Source organism: Liolophura sinensis, chromosome 1 (genome assembly GCF_032854445.1).
Source record: "Liolophura sinensis isolate JHLJ2023 chromosome 1, CUHK_Ljap_v2, whole genome shotgun sequence".
Taxonomy (NCBI): domain Eukaryota; kingdom Metazoa; phylum Mollusca; class Polyplacophora; order Chitonida; family Chitonidae; genus Liolophura; species Liolophura sinensis.
In genome coordinates this window covers 11,625,954-11,645,947 of record NC_088295.1, presented here as the reverse complement: position 1 = coordinate 11,645,947, position 19,994 = coordinate 11,625,954, and the positions used below count along the sequence as shown (strand labels likewise).

The 19,994-nt window shown below is 39.2% G+C and overlaps 2 protein-coding genes across 3 annotated transcripts in view; both read left to right on the top strand.

Annotated features, from left to right (window-relative positions):
- The first annotated feature begins 4,027 nt into the window (after positions 1 to 4,027).
- On the top strand, positions 4,028 to 8,692 carry LOC135481734 (rhodopsin-like). The gene is made up of 3 exons (XM_064761402.1): positions 4,028 to 4,245; positions 7,125 to 7,261; positions 7,548 to 8,692. The coding sequence occupies exons 1-3, from the start codon at positions 4,028 to 4,030 to the stop codon at positions 8,690 to 8,692; spliced, it is 1,500 nt and encodes a 499-aa protein (XP_064617472.1).
- A 4,301-nt stretch (positions 8,693 to 12,993) lies between these two features.
- Positions 12,994 to 19,994, top strand: part of LOC135476412 (DNA ligase 1-like) — a 47,740-nt gene continuing 40,739 nt past the window's right edge. Inside the window, exons 1-7 of one of the 2 annotated variants that reach the window (XM_064756435.1) lie at positions 12,994 to 13,086; positions 15,497 to 15,583; positions 15,697 to 15,943; positions 17,027 to 17,138; positions 17,967 to 18,112; positions 19,154 to 19,247; positions 19,804 to 19,869. In XM_064756435.1, coding sequence (XP_064612505.1) covers positions 13,070 to 13,086; positions 15,497 to 15,583; positions 15,697 to 15,943; positions 17,027 to 17,138; positions 17,967 to 18,112; positions 19,154 to 19,247; positions 19,804 to 19,869 — 769 coding nt within the window. In that variant the 5' untranslated portion in view covers positions 12,994 to 13,069. Of the gene's footprint in view, positions 13,087 to 14,681; positions 14,759 to 15,496; positions 15,584 to 15,696; positions 15,944 to 17,026; positions 17,139 to 17,966; positions 18,113 to 19,153; positions 19,248 to 19,803; positions 19,870 to 19,994 lie in introns of those variants that run through there. The other variant, XM_064756425.1, reaches the window with a different exon arrangement.

The following is a 19,994-nucleotide window of genomic DNA, read 5'->3' as shown; positions in this document are numbered from 1 at the left end:
AACCTGTCCTCTTGTGGCAGGGCAAATCCATGCATGCTGCCAATGTGCTGCTGCCACTGAAGTCACCTTCCAGGACACCTCACCCAGTTACATTATACTCACACCATGCTAACCAGTCCTGTTTCCCCGCTTGAACCTCGCAGTGCTGATCCAATTAAGTACCACTTTTAAAGTGTTTGGTATGACCTGATCCGGGTTTGATCGCAGGTCTCCACACTTTGAAGCGGACGCTTTAACCATTAGGCAACTGAAGTGTTCTAATGATATGGTTAAGTCCTATAACGGATTTGTTAGAACAGCATCTATCGGCAATGCATCTTCATTCGATTAATTTCGCGATGCCCAAAACAAAATCAAGAAGATTTACGGAGCCCGTATATCGATATATTGTTGATCAACATTTCTGACTTCAGGAAGCATTGAATGTGCACAGTTATAACATGAGAAGAACCATATACCGAACTGCGCACGTACACACGTAGCTGACTCACAATGCTTACACCCTCAACAAATCTTCCGTTAAATCTGTTTCCTGGGCATGACAGAGTGCGTTTGTGTCCATCTAACGGGTTAACGTGTTTAGCTTTTGTCATGCTTTTTTGCACATTTGTGTCGTCGCCATGAACCGTCACATGAATAGCTCGTTTTCGTATGACGTACATGAGCGATATTGCGTCACAGTTTTGCTTTTTTACAGACCAACCCATTGATAACTCAGACTGATTGATGCCAGAATATATTCTGTTATCATAATACAATATTCTGTCACATTCAACGTAATATAATGTTAGTCTGATAGAATCTCAGTGTTGAATGAATATATATGTGTGTTGTATTTAACAAAACAGTTTGGTGCAATAACAAAATACATTCTAGCATCACTCATACAACAGCTTTCTGCTAAAATTAACAGATTGATTTTTCGAACGTAGATGAAATGTAAAATGACATCCTTAGATCGCTGGTGCGACTCCTGCTCCAGGGAACTTATAAAAGGAAATACAACGCGAGACCAAATGCATATCTGCATAGACAAATTATCCCAGAGGAAGTTTAGAAAGCATAACTTTTTATTTTTGTGATTATGCAGACAGAGATAGTCCCTGTCAGTCAGTTCAAAGTAAGCAAAATCACGCGCACTGAGACAACCCAATGCGCCACCATGTTAACAGTTTTATCCAATCATGCACGAGTTGTTTCTCTAACCCTAGGTCGCGTCTGTTTCCGCTTCATGTCACCAGAAACCTGTTTTGCTTTCTAATCTTATGTGTTTCCGGTTGCTCCAACATTCAGGATCTCATAACCTCGTAAGAACTGTTTATTTAACGTCGGAAAAAATGTCTGTGACCGTTTACGTCTTTTTTCACTCTTTTTCCTAAATACATAAGGTTATAGTATATGTTGCATTTGTCTACATACTGCAGTTTTCAGTTTGTAAAAAGTAAGGGGGCCTCCGTGGCTCAGTCGGTTAGCGCGCTAGCGCAGCGCAATGACCCTGGAGTCTCTCACCAATGCGGTCGCTGTGAGTTCAAGTCCAGCTCACGCTGGCTTCCTCTCCGTCCGTACGTGGGAAGGTATGCCAGCAACCTGTGGATGGCTCTGCCCGGTTTCCTCCCACCATAATGCTGGCCGCCGTCGTATAAGTGAAATATTCTTGAGTACGGCGTAAAACACCAATCAAATAAATAAATAAATAAAAAGTAAGGGTGACCGTGTGGATAAGGGGTTCAAACACTTGGAAAAATATTTGTGACATAACATTTTAGATCACAATTGCGTTCACTTTAGTTATAAGTTACTTTAGTTATGTTCATTTTGTATGTTAATTTATAGTCTAGCTGCCAAATTTAAATTCGGAAACATTAATTTCTAAAATATTTAATTCCTCCTTTGACATGGAAGTTAACCGTGTAGTAATTTATGTTTCATGTGTTCTGTCGTTTAGTACTTTGTTTGAACGCAACGAAATAATATTTCAAAATTCACGAACAGATACTGTTGCTCTAGTAAAGGTCGTTGAAGGAACTATGAGAAAGCGATTCATGTTGACTTCTTTCGCCTAAGCAGGCGACCTTTTCAAAAATTTGCTATAAAAACAAATTCTTTTTTCTTATTTGGAATGATAATTTGTAAAAGTAAGAGTGGGAAAGTGCAATCGCTCTGTTTACAAAACACTTATTTTCTTTCTTTGATGCTTTATTTTTGATGATATGAATTAAAAACTTAATGATGGGACAATGACTACACTGAAATTTGTGTCACAGAATCCAAACAGTCGATATGCAGAGCGCCGTTCAATATACGTGAAATAAAAGCTGAAATTCTAACGTTGCTGTTTCCAGTCTGGACGGAACTAGGCCTACATTATATGCACACTGAGTAAATGTTATACTGTTCTATATACTTTACGATATACGCTAGATATTTGTGAAATTAAAAAGGGTTCCAGAGTGGTAAAGCGATGTACGTTAGTTACAAAAGACATAGACAAAGTTTAGTAACTTTTTAATACCGTCATGCAGTTACACAGCGGTGATATATTTACAGTATATAGGGGCTCCGTGCCCTGGTGATTAGCGTGATAGCGCAACACAGTGACCCATGCAGGGCTCCAAGATGTCACCAATACAATAACTGTGAGTGCAAGTCCAGCTAAGCTTGGCCCCTTCTCCAGTTGTACGTGGTTTTGTGAACCAAGAAATATATTTACATCTTGTTTTGTGTTCTAATTATACCAAATGGACTATAATGCTAATGCTCCCAAAAACACACTCGGTGAAAAAGTTAAGAAATATCAGCTGAAAGCAACTTATATTATTGGTCGATGCATTTACAAATCTTGACATCCATCGAAATACACAGCCCAGCGTAAGGCAAATATATAGAAAAGTGGTGAGTATATACGATTGTATTGAAAAGCCACATGTATACCAATATTCAGCTCTCTGGGTATTTTATACTGCGTCTTGTGAGGTGACACTCACGTGGTACGGGAATATGAAATGACGACTTGGCATTGACCTTGAAAACAGGAAACGAGCAATCTGACTTCATCCGATTAGACGATACAGGTAAGCCAATTATACATATCGAACACCAATGTGTACCTATATATCCCATTATCACAATAGGCTGCCATGAATCACGCTTTTCAGTTATGCAGGATAACTACATAAAAAAGATATATAGCATGACCTGCCAAAGTTACATAGGCAATGTTATATGAAATTCAGGTCTGGGCAACAATGTTTACAGAATGACAGATTTGCATTAAGAACTGTAAAAGGGATAAACAATTTTGCAGGCATCAACTGTCTTTGTGTTTCAAATTCTTAGACTTTTAATAAAGGTGGGATATCATGCTACGGGCATTTAAAAATTTACTAAAGTTCACAATGTACAACATATCAGAGATATTGGTAGGAATATATTGGTCAAATTCCATAAAACATACCTTAACCAACACGCCCATTGGGATCTCACCTGATTTGTCAAAGGCGAAATCTGCCAATTTGGAGAGCTGTCTCTCCGGACCACGCCTATGAGGGTCAGGCGGTGGTCGCCTGTCTAATCGTCTTGGAGCTGTTTAGGATGGTATAAATAGAGGATGAGCTGCTGCTTCAGGCTGGTCGACCTTAGCTCATGACAACTCCATACACATCTCCAGGTGTGCAAGGCTACAGGTGAGAGTTCCATGCTCAACAGCATTGCCTAACTCTAATGTCTTGTTCCAGTTCCTACGTGAATGAAAGTGCCAATTTGTACATTCCTGGAGGAGATTCAGACTATTTCACCCTTGCTTTGAATGAATGTTATGGCTTACCACCATATCTGAAGGTCTTGGAGAAATGTCTGTTAACTGTATAGAATATAAAAAAAAAAATGAACACGGCGTTTATCTCATCAAAGTATCTCTTCTCTTTTTTCCTTCTTTTCCAGGCGAATGGTTTCATTGGGTCTCCAGCATTTTCATCTCCTTTAAAGACTGCTTCGTGTTTACGTGTGGTTAGAGCCTCCACAACTCAGCATGTCGACCACAACCTGGGCCAACAATGTGACAGGGTATTTCAACAGCACCCCTACCACATCGAGCAGCCTGTTTGGGGGAGACCTGATAATCCACCCCCACTGGAGCCAATTCCCACCAGTCCCAGACCACTGGCACTATATCATCGGCGTCTACATTACCCTGGTGGGCATCACCGGGGTATTCGGCAACTTTCTTGTCATCTGGATCTTCAGCAGGTAAAGTCTATATAAAGTTAATCTCGACACCCACACTGACCCTACATAGGCCTACACCATACTTGTGACCAATGTTGGCACTACCATAACTTTGGTCTTGTCATACGAACCTCTTTGTCTTAAAGCGCCATGATCAACACGGACACTGGCACCACAACACTGGTCGTGCCATGCAAGCCTTTATGTCCCAGTACGTCAAAGTGGATACTGGCACTGTCATTTACTGCAGTCTTGACATGAAGCACCATCATGGCTTTGGTCTTGCCATACGAACCTCTGTGTCTCGTACATTGTGTCGTAGACATCAATCAGTACGCTACACACAAACATCGTTAAAATGTATTTAGTATTGTAAATTTGTTACTTTGGATTGATCTAATCACTTTGTTTTGTAAACTTGTTGAGCTTGACATAAGCTGCTTCTGTGTATACATTGGAAGTAAACAGAGCAGATTTGTGATTCCGATATCTCTAAATTTGGACTCATGGCGTAAATGTTCTTCTCCAAAAGAAAATGATTTTTGTCAACTCAACGATCGATTATATTAAGACGTAACAAAGAAACTTTTCAATAACGCTGTACATACTAGTGACCTGAAAAAACATCGGATTATGAATTCGTTAAGAGGCTTGAAACTTCATAAAGTTACGATAATTACGCCATAACTCATTGTGTAGATATAGAGGTAGTTAGAGGACAAGTAACACCAACACCGCTTGGATGAACGTCTCCTTAGGTTTGCAAAGCGGCTACGCACAAACTTTAGCATAATATGTTATCATCTTTTGTCCAGTTTTTGCGAATAATGTCATGTTTTCTCAAGTGCACAACCGCAAAGTCAGCAAGGACAAATAAATCAGTATACATGCCCTGGTTTGCCTTTATACGTCAAACGATGATTTGCAAATTTAGCAGTGTGATTTCGTGTGAGCATGATATCAGCTGTAAACTTTTGTTTTAGACATAGTGTTAAATACAGTCAGTCTAGAAATCAGAACTTCCATCGTGATCGTGAACATCCATTTGGTCATTCTATACCTGCTGACAGTAAATATTTTTCCCAAATAAGGTACTGTCCTCTTTGAATTCACCCTTAAAAAGGGTCCATTTTCAAACATTGCTTTAACGCCATAGGTGAGGTTTTAAAATCACTGAAGTAAAGTGTTAAAATCACTCATGGGAAGTATTCGGATCACACACGTGGAGTGTTGAAATCACTTGGTATCAAATCATTTGGTATAATTACGCTAAATATATATTATTCAGCAGTAAAGGTGTAACTATACATTTCCTGTTGACGAACCTTATCACTGTGCACCTTAATCCACAGCACATACAACATACTGCATATATAGATTATCTGTTGCCGCAGTGCTTTAGAAAGGGACGGCTTTGCTCTATGCTATCTCAATGAAAGGATTGCACTTTCAAATTTTTTTTTTTTTGACAAATGGCTTTTCAATGTGGATTAAGAAGCCCACGACGCTTGTGTTACGTGTAATAGCTCACTTTGAAGTTTGTTTTTGAAGACTCGTTACCTAATAATTTGCAGAAATATTGATTATATGGCTTTTTATATCATGTCGGCAAAATAACCCGGCTTATTAACTAATTCTTAAGCGCGAGCCCGCCACCGGCTGAATGGAATCCGACTTTGATGAACATTGATGTTTGTAATCCTATTACTTTGGCAGATCAGTGTCTAGTTGTGATATATTGTGCAGTGCATTCGTATCTGACTATATATGAAAACACGCTATGTAACATCTCTGCGAAGGAGGAATAAGCCAAGGTCTGCCTAATATAGTACAATAAAATCACTTGCACACAATTCTCAATGTACTCAATACAATTCCGTACAACTATCTCACCATGTATTTTAAGTGCCCGAGTACAAAAGTTGCACGACATCGCTCCCCCAGTGGCCTAATGGTTAGAGCGTCCGCCTTGAAGTCGGGTCATACCAATGGCTTTAAAAATGGTGCTTGTTGCTTTCTCTCTTGACATTCAACACTGAGAGATTAGAGCAAGGAAACAGGACTGGTTGGCCCGGTGTCAGTGTAATGTGACTGTATCTTCGCGATGACACTTCAGTGACGGCAGCACAATGGAGGCATGGACTCGCTCTATCACAAGAAGACAAAGTATATATACACACCCCCAGTGATTCCTCGTAGTGATATGACTGAAAAAATGTTCCAGGTAGCTTGTTCAAGGCCAATGTTTTATTGTCCAGTCAATTCAATTCCCCTCGCCAAGAAGTTGGTCGCCATCGTATGAAATATTCTTGCGTATGTGGTTTAACACCAATCAAATGAATAATAAATAACTAAATAAAGTCTTTAATTTCGTTTAAAGATATCAATATATAAATATATTAAATATATTTAAAATATATTTAATGAATACATGTCGTTGCTGGGATGTCACATGTCCTTGTTCACAAAGTTTTAAGTTGTTTTTTTTTTTGACTTTGTTACGGTTATGTTTATGATGGAAAAGTTTTTGGAGCGATCACCGGTGTACAACCCTCCAGTTCTATCCTTGGACTTATATTAAATATTCTAACCATAAATTTTACGCCAAACAATAAACTGATATGAAATTACAAAAGCAAAGTACGTAGACACAGATTAGTGTATGATTTCCCATGGAGTAAAACGTTGGCGGAAAGCAAATTCAATTCATTGTCTCCATACAATGTGTGGAAAAGTGCATCTGGCAAAATATAAAAACAATATCCCTAAACCATGCATGCTGATTGATGGCTTTATTTTCGATACGCCCTAAACGGCTAATACTTATATCGGATTTAGGCCTACAGTTAATTAGCAATCAGACGAATGAATTGATTATATTTGGTATTACTATTTTTCAGGACTAAGTCACTGCGAACACCGGCTAACATGTTTGTTGTGAACCTGGCCATCAGCGATCTCACCTTCTCGGCTATTAACGGATTCCCCTTATTGTCTTTCTCTGCCTTCTACAAAAGATGGATATTTGGAAAAGCTGGTAGGAAATGTTGAATGCATTCACTTTTGAATGAAATATGACCTTGTCAAAGTATGGAAATAATATTATCAGGTGTTACTTAGATAGATATAAAATGAAGTAGGCCTATGCGCACGTGTTTAGTTCGTTTAGTAGTTATATAAGTATATACTGCAAGATTCAGATACAGAAACATAAAAGAACTTAAAGTTGATTGCGTTTTTTGCACGATTCCTCTGTAACTATCTACTATGAGCATTGCAGCATTGTTTATTAAAAATCTACCGTGTGATTTATTTCATTTCAGCTTGTGAGTTGTACGGACTTGTGGGAGGGATATTTGGTCTGATGTCTATCAACACCATGGCCATGATCGCCATTGACCGGTACCTAGTTATCGCTAGGCCCTTGTCCGTCATGAGACACATGAGCCACAAACGCGCTTTCTTCATGTTGATGTTAGTGTGGATCTGGTCTATCCTGTGGGCTATTCCCCCAATCTTCGGCTGGGGCGCCTACATCCCAGAGGGCTTTCAGACCTCCTGCTCATTTGACTATCTCACCAGAACCGATTATTTTCGCTCCTACATCTTCTGCCTATACATCTGCGGTTTCGTCGTACCTGTCCTCATCATCTTTTTTTGCTACGTCCTCATCGTCAAGGCCGTCGCCGACCACGAGAAGGAAATGGCAAGCATGGCCAAGAAGCTGGATGCCAAGGACATTCGTCAAGGTCAAGATCAGAAGACCGAGATCAAGACGGCCAAGATCGCCTTTTACACAATCACGCTGTTTCTGCTTTCCTGGACCCCGTACGCTGTCGTGGCTCTGATCGGAGAGTTCGGCCCCGCTCAATATGTCACCCCTTATGCTTCTGAGATTCCCGTCATGTTTGCCAAAACCTCAGCAATGTACAACCCCATTGTGTACGCTCTGAGTCACCCAAAGTTCAGGGAAGTGCTCAACAAGAAGCTCCCGTGGCTGATGGTTTGCTGTAAGCCCAAAGCCAAGCCTTCTCATACAGCCAGTGGAAAGGGGGGAAGTCAAATAAGCAGGGCTGGAAGCTCAACAAGCTACGTTCCTGGCATGAGCGAGGTGGCCAGCACGGTGAGTAACGTCAGTGACACCGCCATGGAGATGACGTCTCCGGCTGAGAACAAGCCTGCAGCACCCCCCGCTGCGCCACCGACAGCTTCAAACGCCACCCCAGGTCAGGCCGCAGAAGCGTCGTCTTCGGCTCAGGCAGGTAATGCTCTGTCGGCCGCTCAACTAGCGGCATTAGCAGCAAATCCCAATAGTCAAGCGCTGGGTGACCTGATGAAGGTTCTAGCCGCATCCCAAGGAGGAACTGGAAAAGATGGCAACGCCGTGTACGCCATTTCAGGGGGCTCGGCGGACGCCAAACCGAACGCTGGAAATGACAACAAAGCCTTCGAGACTGATAAGGTCTGATCCAATCTGCATTAGCTACCTTGAACCTCAGGAGATATTTCCCACCTATCGTGTAGCAAACATTTCCCTGGACCCACAATCGTACATGCACATGAATAAAGGCATCTACACGATAAGGTCAGAGAGACATCTGACTTTTATGACTGTTGGTATCAAAAGGAACGTCATCGTCCCGCGTTGCTTTTATATCTACGGAGATCCGTGCTATACGTTGCATGTAGAACGCAGTGTGACAGTATGTTGTACATTTTTTTGTATAAATGTACTATAAATCCACTAGACAAAACTGCGAAAGAATCAGATAAAATATTTACCCTTTACCCTGATTAGTATTCTTATGTGTCTGCAAACTGCAATGTGGTATGTTGACGAGTGTACGTATACTGCACATTGCCTGTGTCGCCGACAAAGAACGCAGTTTGCATGCTGGCATGCGCTGCCTTCATTCTCCAACTCAGGAATTTCAGGTCAAGCTGAATTTCCGCTTGGGTATAAACTGAGGTTCATGCATTTCAGTATTTATTTATTTATTTGTTTGGTGTTTTACGCCGTGCTCAAGAATATTCCACTTACAAGACGGCGGCCAGCATTATGCCTACTGTAATCCACGTGTCTCATGCCTAGCTCAGTAAGTACAATATTTATTTATTTCATTGGTGTTTTACGCAATACTCAAGAATAATTCACATATACGACAGCGGCCAGCACAATGGTGGGAAACCGGACAGAGCCCGGGAGAAACCTCGGTAAGTGCAATAGTATGCATAGATATTCTCATGCGCAGATCTGTAAGTGTAATAGTATGCATGGATATTCTCATGCCCAGGTCGGTAAGTGTAATAGTATGCATGATGTTCTCTTGTCAAGATCTGTAAGTGTAATAGTATGCATGGATATTCTCACGCCCATATCGGCTTATAGCATGTACTTGCTATAAATGCCGTGTGAAGTAAATCTCATTTGTAATGTAATCAAATGATGTCATTACATCTGTAATAATATTGTACTGTGTTTCTACGAAATCTAATCTAAATGATAAATCTCTAGATTTTAGAAATCAAATGAAGAATGTAGAGTATATATCTGTGTATATATTTGTAATATTTATTAATCTGGTTGTTTAAAGTCCCCTAACTTCCTTCAAAATATGTCAAAATAAAACATATTAACGTTGGAAGGCATGTGTTATTGCATTTGCCATAGAGTATAGTTTAATGTACGATAGATGTCACAATAGATGTTTGTAAATAATTTTCTTGTTATTGACTATATATTCTATACAAATAAAGTGGTTAGCTTTAAACATGTTAACATGTAAAGAAGCAATATACTTTTGGTTATAGTTAGAGAAAACTGTGTTAATAAAAATGTCCACAAGCAATGCAATCGTCGTTGGCTTTAGATTAAGTTGTTACGAGTGTTGGACAATACTTCTGACTGTACCTACCTGTACCCATGTGGTATTTCTTGTCACAGCCCAAATGTCCTAGACATCGAGAAATATGTTTGCTTGTTGCGGGTTTCACATTCTTTAAAAAAAAAACACACGTTCATTCACAAAACCCTGGAATGACCAAACTTTCCTCGCTCTCATTGTTCATTTGGACAAAATCTCTTGCCTTTTCACCAATATGCTGTGTACGTCCGCTTGACTCCTCCCCCCATATCCATCATAGGACTGAATAAAATCTTAAGTACAGCCGTAAACAACAACAAAATTATTTAATATATAAACAATGGAAAAAGTACAACACCATTATCCCTCCATTTTATTACACTATACTATTCAGAGATAAGGGCAGCTTGATAAGCTTTCGAGTACCCGCTAGTATCAGCTAGTGTGGGAAACCATGACATACAGTGCCAGCCTGTTTAAAAATTTACTGCTTTCTTTCGGTTGCAAATTGAATTCATAATTCATGTCTTTCAAACACATTCACAATTAACAATTATAACGACCTTGGTTTTCTTCCGGGCTATATCTCAACTCAGTAGCCTCTCACCATGCAGTGCGGTAGCTGTGAGTTCAAGTCCAACTCATGTTGGCTTCCTCTCTGGTCATACGTGGGAATGTCTGTCAGACACCTGAACCTCTTGGACACGATGTCGGAGCTCCAGGAAAGGTCTAAATGAATCTATTGGTCATGGTGCCGGAGCTGAGCAAAACGTCTGAATGAATCTCTTGGAGATGATGTTTGAGCTCAGGAAGCGTCTGAATGAACGTCTCGAAGATGATGACGGAACTCCAGGAAGCGTCTGAATGAACTTCTCCAAGATGATGCCGGAGGTCCAGGAAGCGTCTGAATGAACCTCTTGAAGATGAAGCCTGAGCTTTTCCAGGAAAGGTCTAAATGAATCTATTGGTCATGGTGCCGGAGCTGAGCAAAACGTCTGAATGAATCTCTTGGAGATGATGTTTGAGCTCAGGAAGCGTTTGAATGAACTTCTCGAAGATGATGACGGAACTCCAGGAAGCGTCTGAACGAACTTCTCCAAGATGATGCCGGAGGTCCGGGAAGCGTCTGAATGAACGTCTCGAAGATGATGACGGAACTCCAGGAAGCGTCTGAATGAACGTCTCGAAGATGATGACGGAACTCCAGGAAGCGTCTGAATGAACGTCTCGAAGATGATGACGGAACTCCAGGAAGCGTCTGAATGAACTTCTCCAAGATGATGCCGGAGGTCCAGGGAGCGTCTGAATGAACTTTTCGAAGATGATGCCGGAACTCCAGGAAGCGTCTGAATGAACTTCTCCAAGATGAGAAATGTTGTATATGCAATCCACCATATCTACACCCATGCGAGTCAAACAAGTGGCTGAAGGATCCTAACGTACGAAAGGCACTTGGTGACTTGAAAATACATTGTTATACAATTTCGTTATTCATACAAAGTTCGCTTTACTGCGAGGTCAAGCTGTATCACCAAACTTGTATCTACTCTCTTAACGAAGGTACTACAAGAGGTAGAGTCGTTCTGGAAAGTTCTATCATGCACTTGCAAAAAATTCAGGCTCTGATATCGGTTCGTCATATTCCCATCTTATAGCTTCCACATTACATTTGTAAGCTAAGCTGGAAAGACTGAAACAGACCCCAGATCCAGCGTCAACTGTAAGTTTACTCTTAAAAAAAACCAAACTTGCCACTGAAGATATAGACGATCAAATACACATACCATATAAGGACATCTCTACTTGGGATTTCTCTACTCTCTATACTGGTATAAGAATTAATTAATAGAATTTTATCACGAATGCACTGGTGTTAAATAAACTGGTCACCGTTACATTAACACCACAGGCCATAATAAAATTACAGACGTACAGCTTAGAGAGAAAGATCAAACCGGCGACGTGTCAATACACTACGAGTTAGGGTTTTAATCTAACTATTCATGTAGATGATTATATAGATGATTTCTACTGGTTCATATCTGTCCAGCGGAGTACGCAATCGCCTAGTGGCTCCTCTTTGAACCCCTATCTTTTTAGCTGTGGTAAGCAGCTATGTCTATCGCTGTGTCTATACATCAGTTTCTTTTGTGGTCAGTAAAATTTTTGTTTCAGCATTTCTATAGATATATAGGATAATAAATTAGAGCTTGGAGGATACACGAAAGGCTTTCTTTACATTTATTAATGTGGAGTTTAGGATGTGGCCTAACATATGCAAGGTCGAAGAAGCCTTCTTATTTGGGTGTAACAATAGGGATTTAAACAACCGGTACACTTTCTCCAAAGTCCCAATGATCAGTTTGAAAATTAAACGGTGATAGCTGTAAAAATAACTTGATTGAACGGAGAACTCAAATTCGGGACGCTGGGCTGGTCCCGGTCACCAATATGTTCATCGATGATGTAATTTCGGAGTATTCCCTATCATTAACGAAAAATATGCAATAGAGGGGTAATTGGGAAACTATATGAAATATACAACGGATTCCTTCTTTCATATCTTTCTTCAGATACCTAAATTCATGTTCTTCGTGTTATCTTATCTTTTCAAGTATCCTCTAGTATTCCTGTTCGATCCCAATATCCACATCTTGAAGCTACTGTTTTTAGTTTGAAGTAGCTAGTTCTTGTTATTATTAAAAGTAAATAGACATAGTATCTGAACACTTTTTTCGCCAGGTTCACGGTTTCATATCAGGCAACCAAAATTCAATGTTCTCTCGAGTCGGCTTTAGGTAAACGACAGGAGGAGATAGCTGTTATTGTCTTAAATACATAGTTATTCCCCCTTGCTAACCTCTCTTGTTCTGCAGCGTAACTTTTGTCTTGGCGGGAAAGTTAACCGCGGTAACAAGCAACAACAACGAAAGGCACTGGCCAGAAATCATATCGTAAATTGCCCCTCAATAATATCCACAATGCAGAAGTCGATTACGTGAGTACATGGTAGAATAAGCTTATATGAATCAGTGTTAAATCTACAAACCTCAAACGGTGCGGTCTTACTCGTCTCGAGTGTCGGATCGTCAGACTTCTCTCTCAAGTTAATAAATTGCCCATGCAAATGTAACCCCGAAAAACTCCAATTCCTTTTCTTATACTGACTTAGCGTCGTTGGAGTCTGGATGCTTACGATGTTGATTTCGTACTCAACGAAGGTCCAGGCCAATTTTCTTTGTTATCGATCGCATCTCGCGCAAAGAAAAGACATCAACCTAAAGACCTGCTTTCCGCACCCATCGCACCGCCACCACACGTCCCTACTCGATTGAGAATAGATTATAGCCATGAAGGCATCCACGGTATACGTTCCTCGGCCACTGGCGCCATGTTGAGCAACTATGCGTATGTCCATGTCCTGCTTTATAGTGGAGCAGTAAGAAGATAGTGCCAAGATGGAAGATGGTGGAGTGTATGCCGTGGAATTCATTATGGCTATGATAAATCTCTCTTCTAAATGTGGGCATATCGTGGTGGTGCTGTTGGTGCGGAAACCAGGCCTTTAGGCTGGTGTCTTTTATTTGTGCGAGACGCGTTCAATAAGAAACAGAGTTAGCCTGCAACTTCATTGAGTATGAAATTGACAGTGTGAGCATTGAAATGCCAGCGACGCTAGGCCAGCATAAGAAAAGGAATTGGACTCTTTCCGGTTAATGCAAATGATGTATCGTGCATTTTATACGATGGAAATCGATCACAGATTAAACTCTAAAATAAAAAGTACTAGGCAAGTACTTAATCAAGTTGATGAAGGTAGTGAAATTTTACAACTGCCATTGCAAATTAACGTTTGAATTTGAGAAGATAACATACATGCACACTTAGTTTGGGTAAATTGAACGTTAAGGTCTATTTTCAATAATAAGTGGAGTTTTCATTTCAGGACTCTCACAAGTTTAAGGAGGTTTAGGCGAAACATGGTGGGGGCTCTCGCGAACTAACGTGGTTAAACTAGGTGATTTTACGGAAGCAGTTACGGCGCTGATGTGCCAAAGACGTGTCTATGCGAGATGTATATTCAGTCTAGCAAGTACCATAAAATCTCACCTTGTAGCTGCATTAGTTTGCGAGAACACCAATCCTGTCTCGTCAATATCTGCATGAACTCGCAGAACTCCTGAAATCACTCAGCTTATCGAGGAGAAAGGGATTCTTTCCATCACTCATACATGGTTACATCCATTTCAGATGGATCTGATGAAGTGTTAACTTTTCTCTCTTCAAAATGGTGGTGTGTACACCTGACTCATAAGGTGTATCCAAAATCTGGATTGTATCTGAGGCCACGGAAAACATGGATAAAGAGATAGTTGTGCAAACCTTAACTAAAACCTTTAGAGTTGTCTTTTCTACAGGACTAACTTTTCATCTGTTCTTTTTGTTCTTCCCCCGTAATGATTCATGAAACCGTAACTGCAGTTATCATTTAAGACTCACTGCGTGGTCCTATGTTGTTAGGTTGATTTCCATATCTTTTGGTGCTGTTACAAAATATTAGTACACCCGACTTGCCATGACCACACAAAGTTATTTTGATGAGCGATACGGAGATGTTTCAGTGGACATCAACAACATTTCAACTTGGGAATGAATTCATACTTGCAGGAGTGAGTCTTATTCTATTCAATCCTGAACAGAAATTGATCTGTGCTGTTGTCTTAGAGTTGGATTTATAGGTCCACTTGATTGGCCTGACTGGAATTTTTAATTCAATGGTTAAGTGTTGAGGCAGGTAAATTTCAAAAATTGTTGAAAATAGACTTAATGGTTTAAATTAATTGAACTAGGGTAATGCACACTGTTCACCTGGATGTAGAAATCGTGGCACATCTAATTTTTTACATGCGCTGATTTTAAGATGTACAAGTAAGAAAATAACAAAACCAATTAATGCAATGTGTATTTACTTTCTTGAAAGTATGCCAACTTGAAAATACCAGAATTTGATGATTAATTCACTTTAATTAATTAATTCACTAAATTCACTTTAATTAATTTATTCCATCAATATATGATGGTATGGCGGCATATGGCATACTTCCCAGAATTTGGCTGCTGGTCCTTACTAGGATGAGTGTTTAAGAAATTTGTTTCTTACAGATTTGATACATATAACTGACTGCTAGCCCTACAAGTATGTCTGGCAATTTCAGTTGACCAAGATAGCTGAGCTGTTTTTGTCTTGTCTTAAATGCATGTGAAATCGTTACGTACACCATGGCATGTATGCAATTTTGAAAATAACGGGGAACCAGTTTTATTGTAAGAACTATACATATTATCTTGCTGACTGTTTTAGGAGTGTATACCTACAGTACTAAACTGTTAAAAAAAAACTCTTGCAGGTCTTTCTTTTCTGGCCCAAAAGCCAAGAAAGAATCAGAGAAAAAGACAGAACAGGAGGAAAATGGAAATGTCACCAAGGAACCTAGGTGTGTATTGTACATTTTTCATATTTCAACAAGAGGTAGTGTTTTGAAAAATAAGTTTTATTTTTGCTTTATCAATGACACACGTGTAAGGTATAATTTACTATGTGTTTCAGGAAGGACAGTGAAAAGTGTCCTCCAGACTTGAAGAAAAATGAGTCACCAGTAGTTACAAATGGACATGACTTTTCTGATTCTCCTGTAAAGAAAACAAAAAAAGGGCGTGCTCGAAGGATAATAGATAGTGATGATGAGGAGGAGGAGGAAGATCAAGGAAAGACAACTCCGGATGGAGAAGGCAGTGGCAAAAGTGAAGCCACAGAGAAGATGGATGTTGATGATGTGAAACCTGATGCAAAGAAGGTACACTGACATGAAGCGACTGTAAAACTCGATATCTGTTTAGATTTAATCTTTTTCAATCTGAATCATATCTTTGGGCTGTGATTCAGTGCTTGAGAGCAAAGGAAACATCTGTTGTAACTGTAATTCCTTTATACTCTCTGAACTCTGCAGGAAATCAACCAATCTCTGACCTGTTGACTTTGCAGTATTGAATCCATCTCTCTCAGGTTGCGCGGCAGCCTTAGATACAGGTACATACAAGTATTACTGGGCAAGGTGCAGTGGTTTCTTTTGGGCTCTGCCATTAATCTGGCCACTATCATATATGTACCATGTAATACATTTTAGTACAAAACCAATAAAATATATATAACTTAAGTTTTGTGGAAAGATTTCTTCTGTATGTATGTGATAAAGAGAATGGCCTGTGCACATAGCTCAAGTTCTCTTATACCATGGAATGGTCAAATCTGCTCGACCGATTCACTCAAAACAGGAATAGCTGACTTTAGAATTGTCCTTTAGAAGAGTTAACACTGGCATAGAAAGTTTGGCCTTAAATGCAGCATATATAGCAACCAGCTCGATGTCAAAAAAAAATTTGAAGGTTGTGACCTCAAACTTTGAAGGTTACGCTGACAGCGTGCATAAATAAATTTTATGAAACGCAACAAAATGACACTTTCTGAGTTGGGGTATGAAAGAAATTTGTATGAAAACTTAAATTTTAGTGATGGACCATCATATCTACATGTACTTGTTAGTTTTATTTCAGGTTTAATCCAGAACTAAAATGGCATTAGATATGGTTCTGACAGCTGACCAACTGCATTCTTACAATGACATGGATTCTGTTGTTTTTTTTTTTTTGAAGAAAAAAAAACAGACCAAAACTCGCTTTAAAACTGTTTAATACATTCCACAAAAAGTGGATGTTATCTTACATTTAGACCACATGTTAAGAGATCGGATTTAAATCTGACACAACTTTTGTAGCTTAAAATCAAGAAAAAATTGCTAAAAATACTTGTGGGCTATTTTTATTGGTTGTATAGGGAGAATTTTCTTCTAATCTAAATTTTTATGATTTTATTGGTTTAGGAGAGTGACATGACGGAACCAGACTCAGGAGTGTCTTCTCAGTCTATGTCAGAGACATCATCTCCTCATAGCTCATTCAGTTCACCAGGAGGAATACCACGCAGGAAAACAGGTAATCCAATAGTCTATTTAACTTTATAAGTTGTAATCACAAACAGATTTTTTCTGAAATCATAATTATTATCAACATATTTCCTGACAAATGAAGAAAAATAGACGTTTAGCACCAAAGAGAAATTTGTTTATGGAAAATATAACTAGTCTATTTCACCTAAAGTTTGCTGTGTAAGAACACACTTTCAGGAGCATATAAAGGTCTGAAAATGATTCTGTTGAAGCCATCATCAAAGTTTTTCTAATAAGAAACTGATCAAACGTTACAAAAGAAAGAAGAAAATTGATTGGTTCCTTTATATAAGGTGGACATCTCAATCAAAATCAAGCTTTTCACTTGAGTAATACTACACTTTAGGTGAAATACAATGTATGATGAATTCACTGTATGAGTTAACAGTCCCTAAGAAGGGAGCTTTACTGGCTCAGATGGCTGCAGGGCTGGCACACTGAGACCATCAGGTCCTTCACCAATGAAGTCACCTGCTTGAATTCAGCTCTTTAAGTTATGATGTTTGTCAAGTTCCTGTCAGGGTGGTCATTTACTTCGGTGACTTTCTGTTTCCTGAACCAATAAACTTGGTATAATATAAGTGAAAAATTGTGGAGTACTTTGTTCAACACCAATTAATCTATCAGTCAATCTATATCCTCAGCCAGTGAGGAACCTAGCATCTTATAGTGTTATTTTCTAGGGGTTTACGATTCTTTTAAAACATACGGAACTGTTTGTGAAGGGTTATAGCATGAACATACAGGCATATGACCCATCCACTGTTTAATAGGCTTCTGTATTTTCAAAACACTTACTTGTAAATTAATACAGCTAGGAAAAGCATGGGGGGAGGAACTAAGAGGAAGATAGAAGCTGCAACTCCACCAAAGCCTATCTCAGTTAAGGAAGAACCAGTCTCTGCAAAGAAAGTCAAGTTAGAGGATCAATTGAGCCAGGAAGAGGATGAAAAAGAAAAGGTCAGATCAGAATGGATCCGTGTAGACTGATATTCTGTTAAGTAATGAATATGATTTGTAAGTCTGGAGGCTGCCTGTTACAAGTAGTAATGAACTGTAATTACTTTTATACCATGCAAACATGTGTTTTGAAAATGTGTCCATCCAGTTGTCACCTGTTTGTCTGTGAGCATTTTTATTCATGCCTTGTGATGATGTGGATGAGATGAATTTGATTAATTAATTATGGTATCAGTTGCTGATGTGGTTGATTAATCCTGGTATGAATATGAGGATGTGATTGATTAATCCTCGTATGAGTATGAGGATGTGATTGATTAACCCTGGTATGAATATGAGGATGTGATTGATTAATCCTGGTATGAATATGAGGATGTGATTGATTAACCCTGGTATGAATATGAGGATGTGATTGATTAACCCTGGTATGAATATGAGGATGTGATTGATTAATCCTTGTATGAATATGAGGATGTGATTAATTAACCCTGGTATGAATATGAGGATGTGATTGATTAACCCTGGTATGAATATGAGGATGTGATTGATTAACCCTGGTATGAATATGAGGATGTGATTGATTAACCCTGGTATGAATATGAGGATGTGATTGATTAACCCTGGTATGAATATGAGGATGTGATTTATTAATCCTGATGTGATTATGAGGATATGATTTGTTAATCCTGTTGTGTTTTGGGGACATGATTGGTTTATCCTGATGTAATGATGTGGTTGTGATTGTTTAATCCTGGTGTGATTATGTGGACATAGACTATTCTTGGTGAAAGTGATGATGATTGATTAATCCAAAAGTTTCAGTGTGAAACTCATGCATTACCATGAAACCTAGATTGATATTACATACAGATGACACCACATGTACATGTATCTGCATTACCAGGCATTACGTGTATGTCTCCTGCTTTACATACAAACACCCAACCCTTGAAAAAGGCAGTCAATGAAATCATTATGCTCTTCATACACGTCGCATAGAAACAATTTGGTAGATAACGTAATCATATTTTTCATTTCCAGGATATGTTAAGGAAAACATCTGATATGAAGAGCAAAAAGGAAAAGTCAGAAGGCAATGCAGCTGAAAGTCCTTCAAACAAAAAAGACGAAAGCGGTAAGTAGATCTTTCTCTTGTAGCAAATGTTACAAGTAAACATTTATGGCAACACTGTTAATCTAAGCTAATAATGGAGTGACGGTAGCTGTCCATACTTGAAATATCACTGACGTTGCTGTCTATAGACAGTTGCTGACTCGGACACAGTTAAAGCCCTGGCCAGCTACAAGTGACAGGCCCCAAACTGATGAGGTTACATGTTTGAAGCCGGCTCCAGCTTCTTCAGCTGTGGCTTAAAGTCAGCTGGAGTGTTTGGTACTTGGAGAAAGGCAGTGGTTTATTCTTGCCACTCCAGTTTCCTCCAAAAGTATACCTCACTGCCTGTCATATTTGTGAAAAATTCTTGGATAAACAAATCAAAGGAAAAACTTTCAGTGTGAAATATTGTGTGGGATATTGATTCGGTAAATACTGGAAATGTACCGCACAGTGATTTAAATGTGTATTGAAAGTCATGATCCCTTTGTTCCTGTTACTCATGTAGCTTCACTAGCATGTTTAAGTACACATATAGATCTCAAGTCTCCATAGTAATCGCACTTGCTTTTTTCAGAATCACCAGGTGAACCAAAGAATGGCAACAAAACAAACCAGAAAAAGCCTGTGCATAGTTTCTTCTGTAAGTTACTGGCTGTGTGATATGCCTGTACAGGTATGTCTGTAAATGGTGATAGATCAATGTTCATCAGACATCAGCTAATATGAGAACACTTAGAAATTCTTGTAGTAAATAAATGGAAGTAA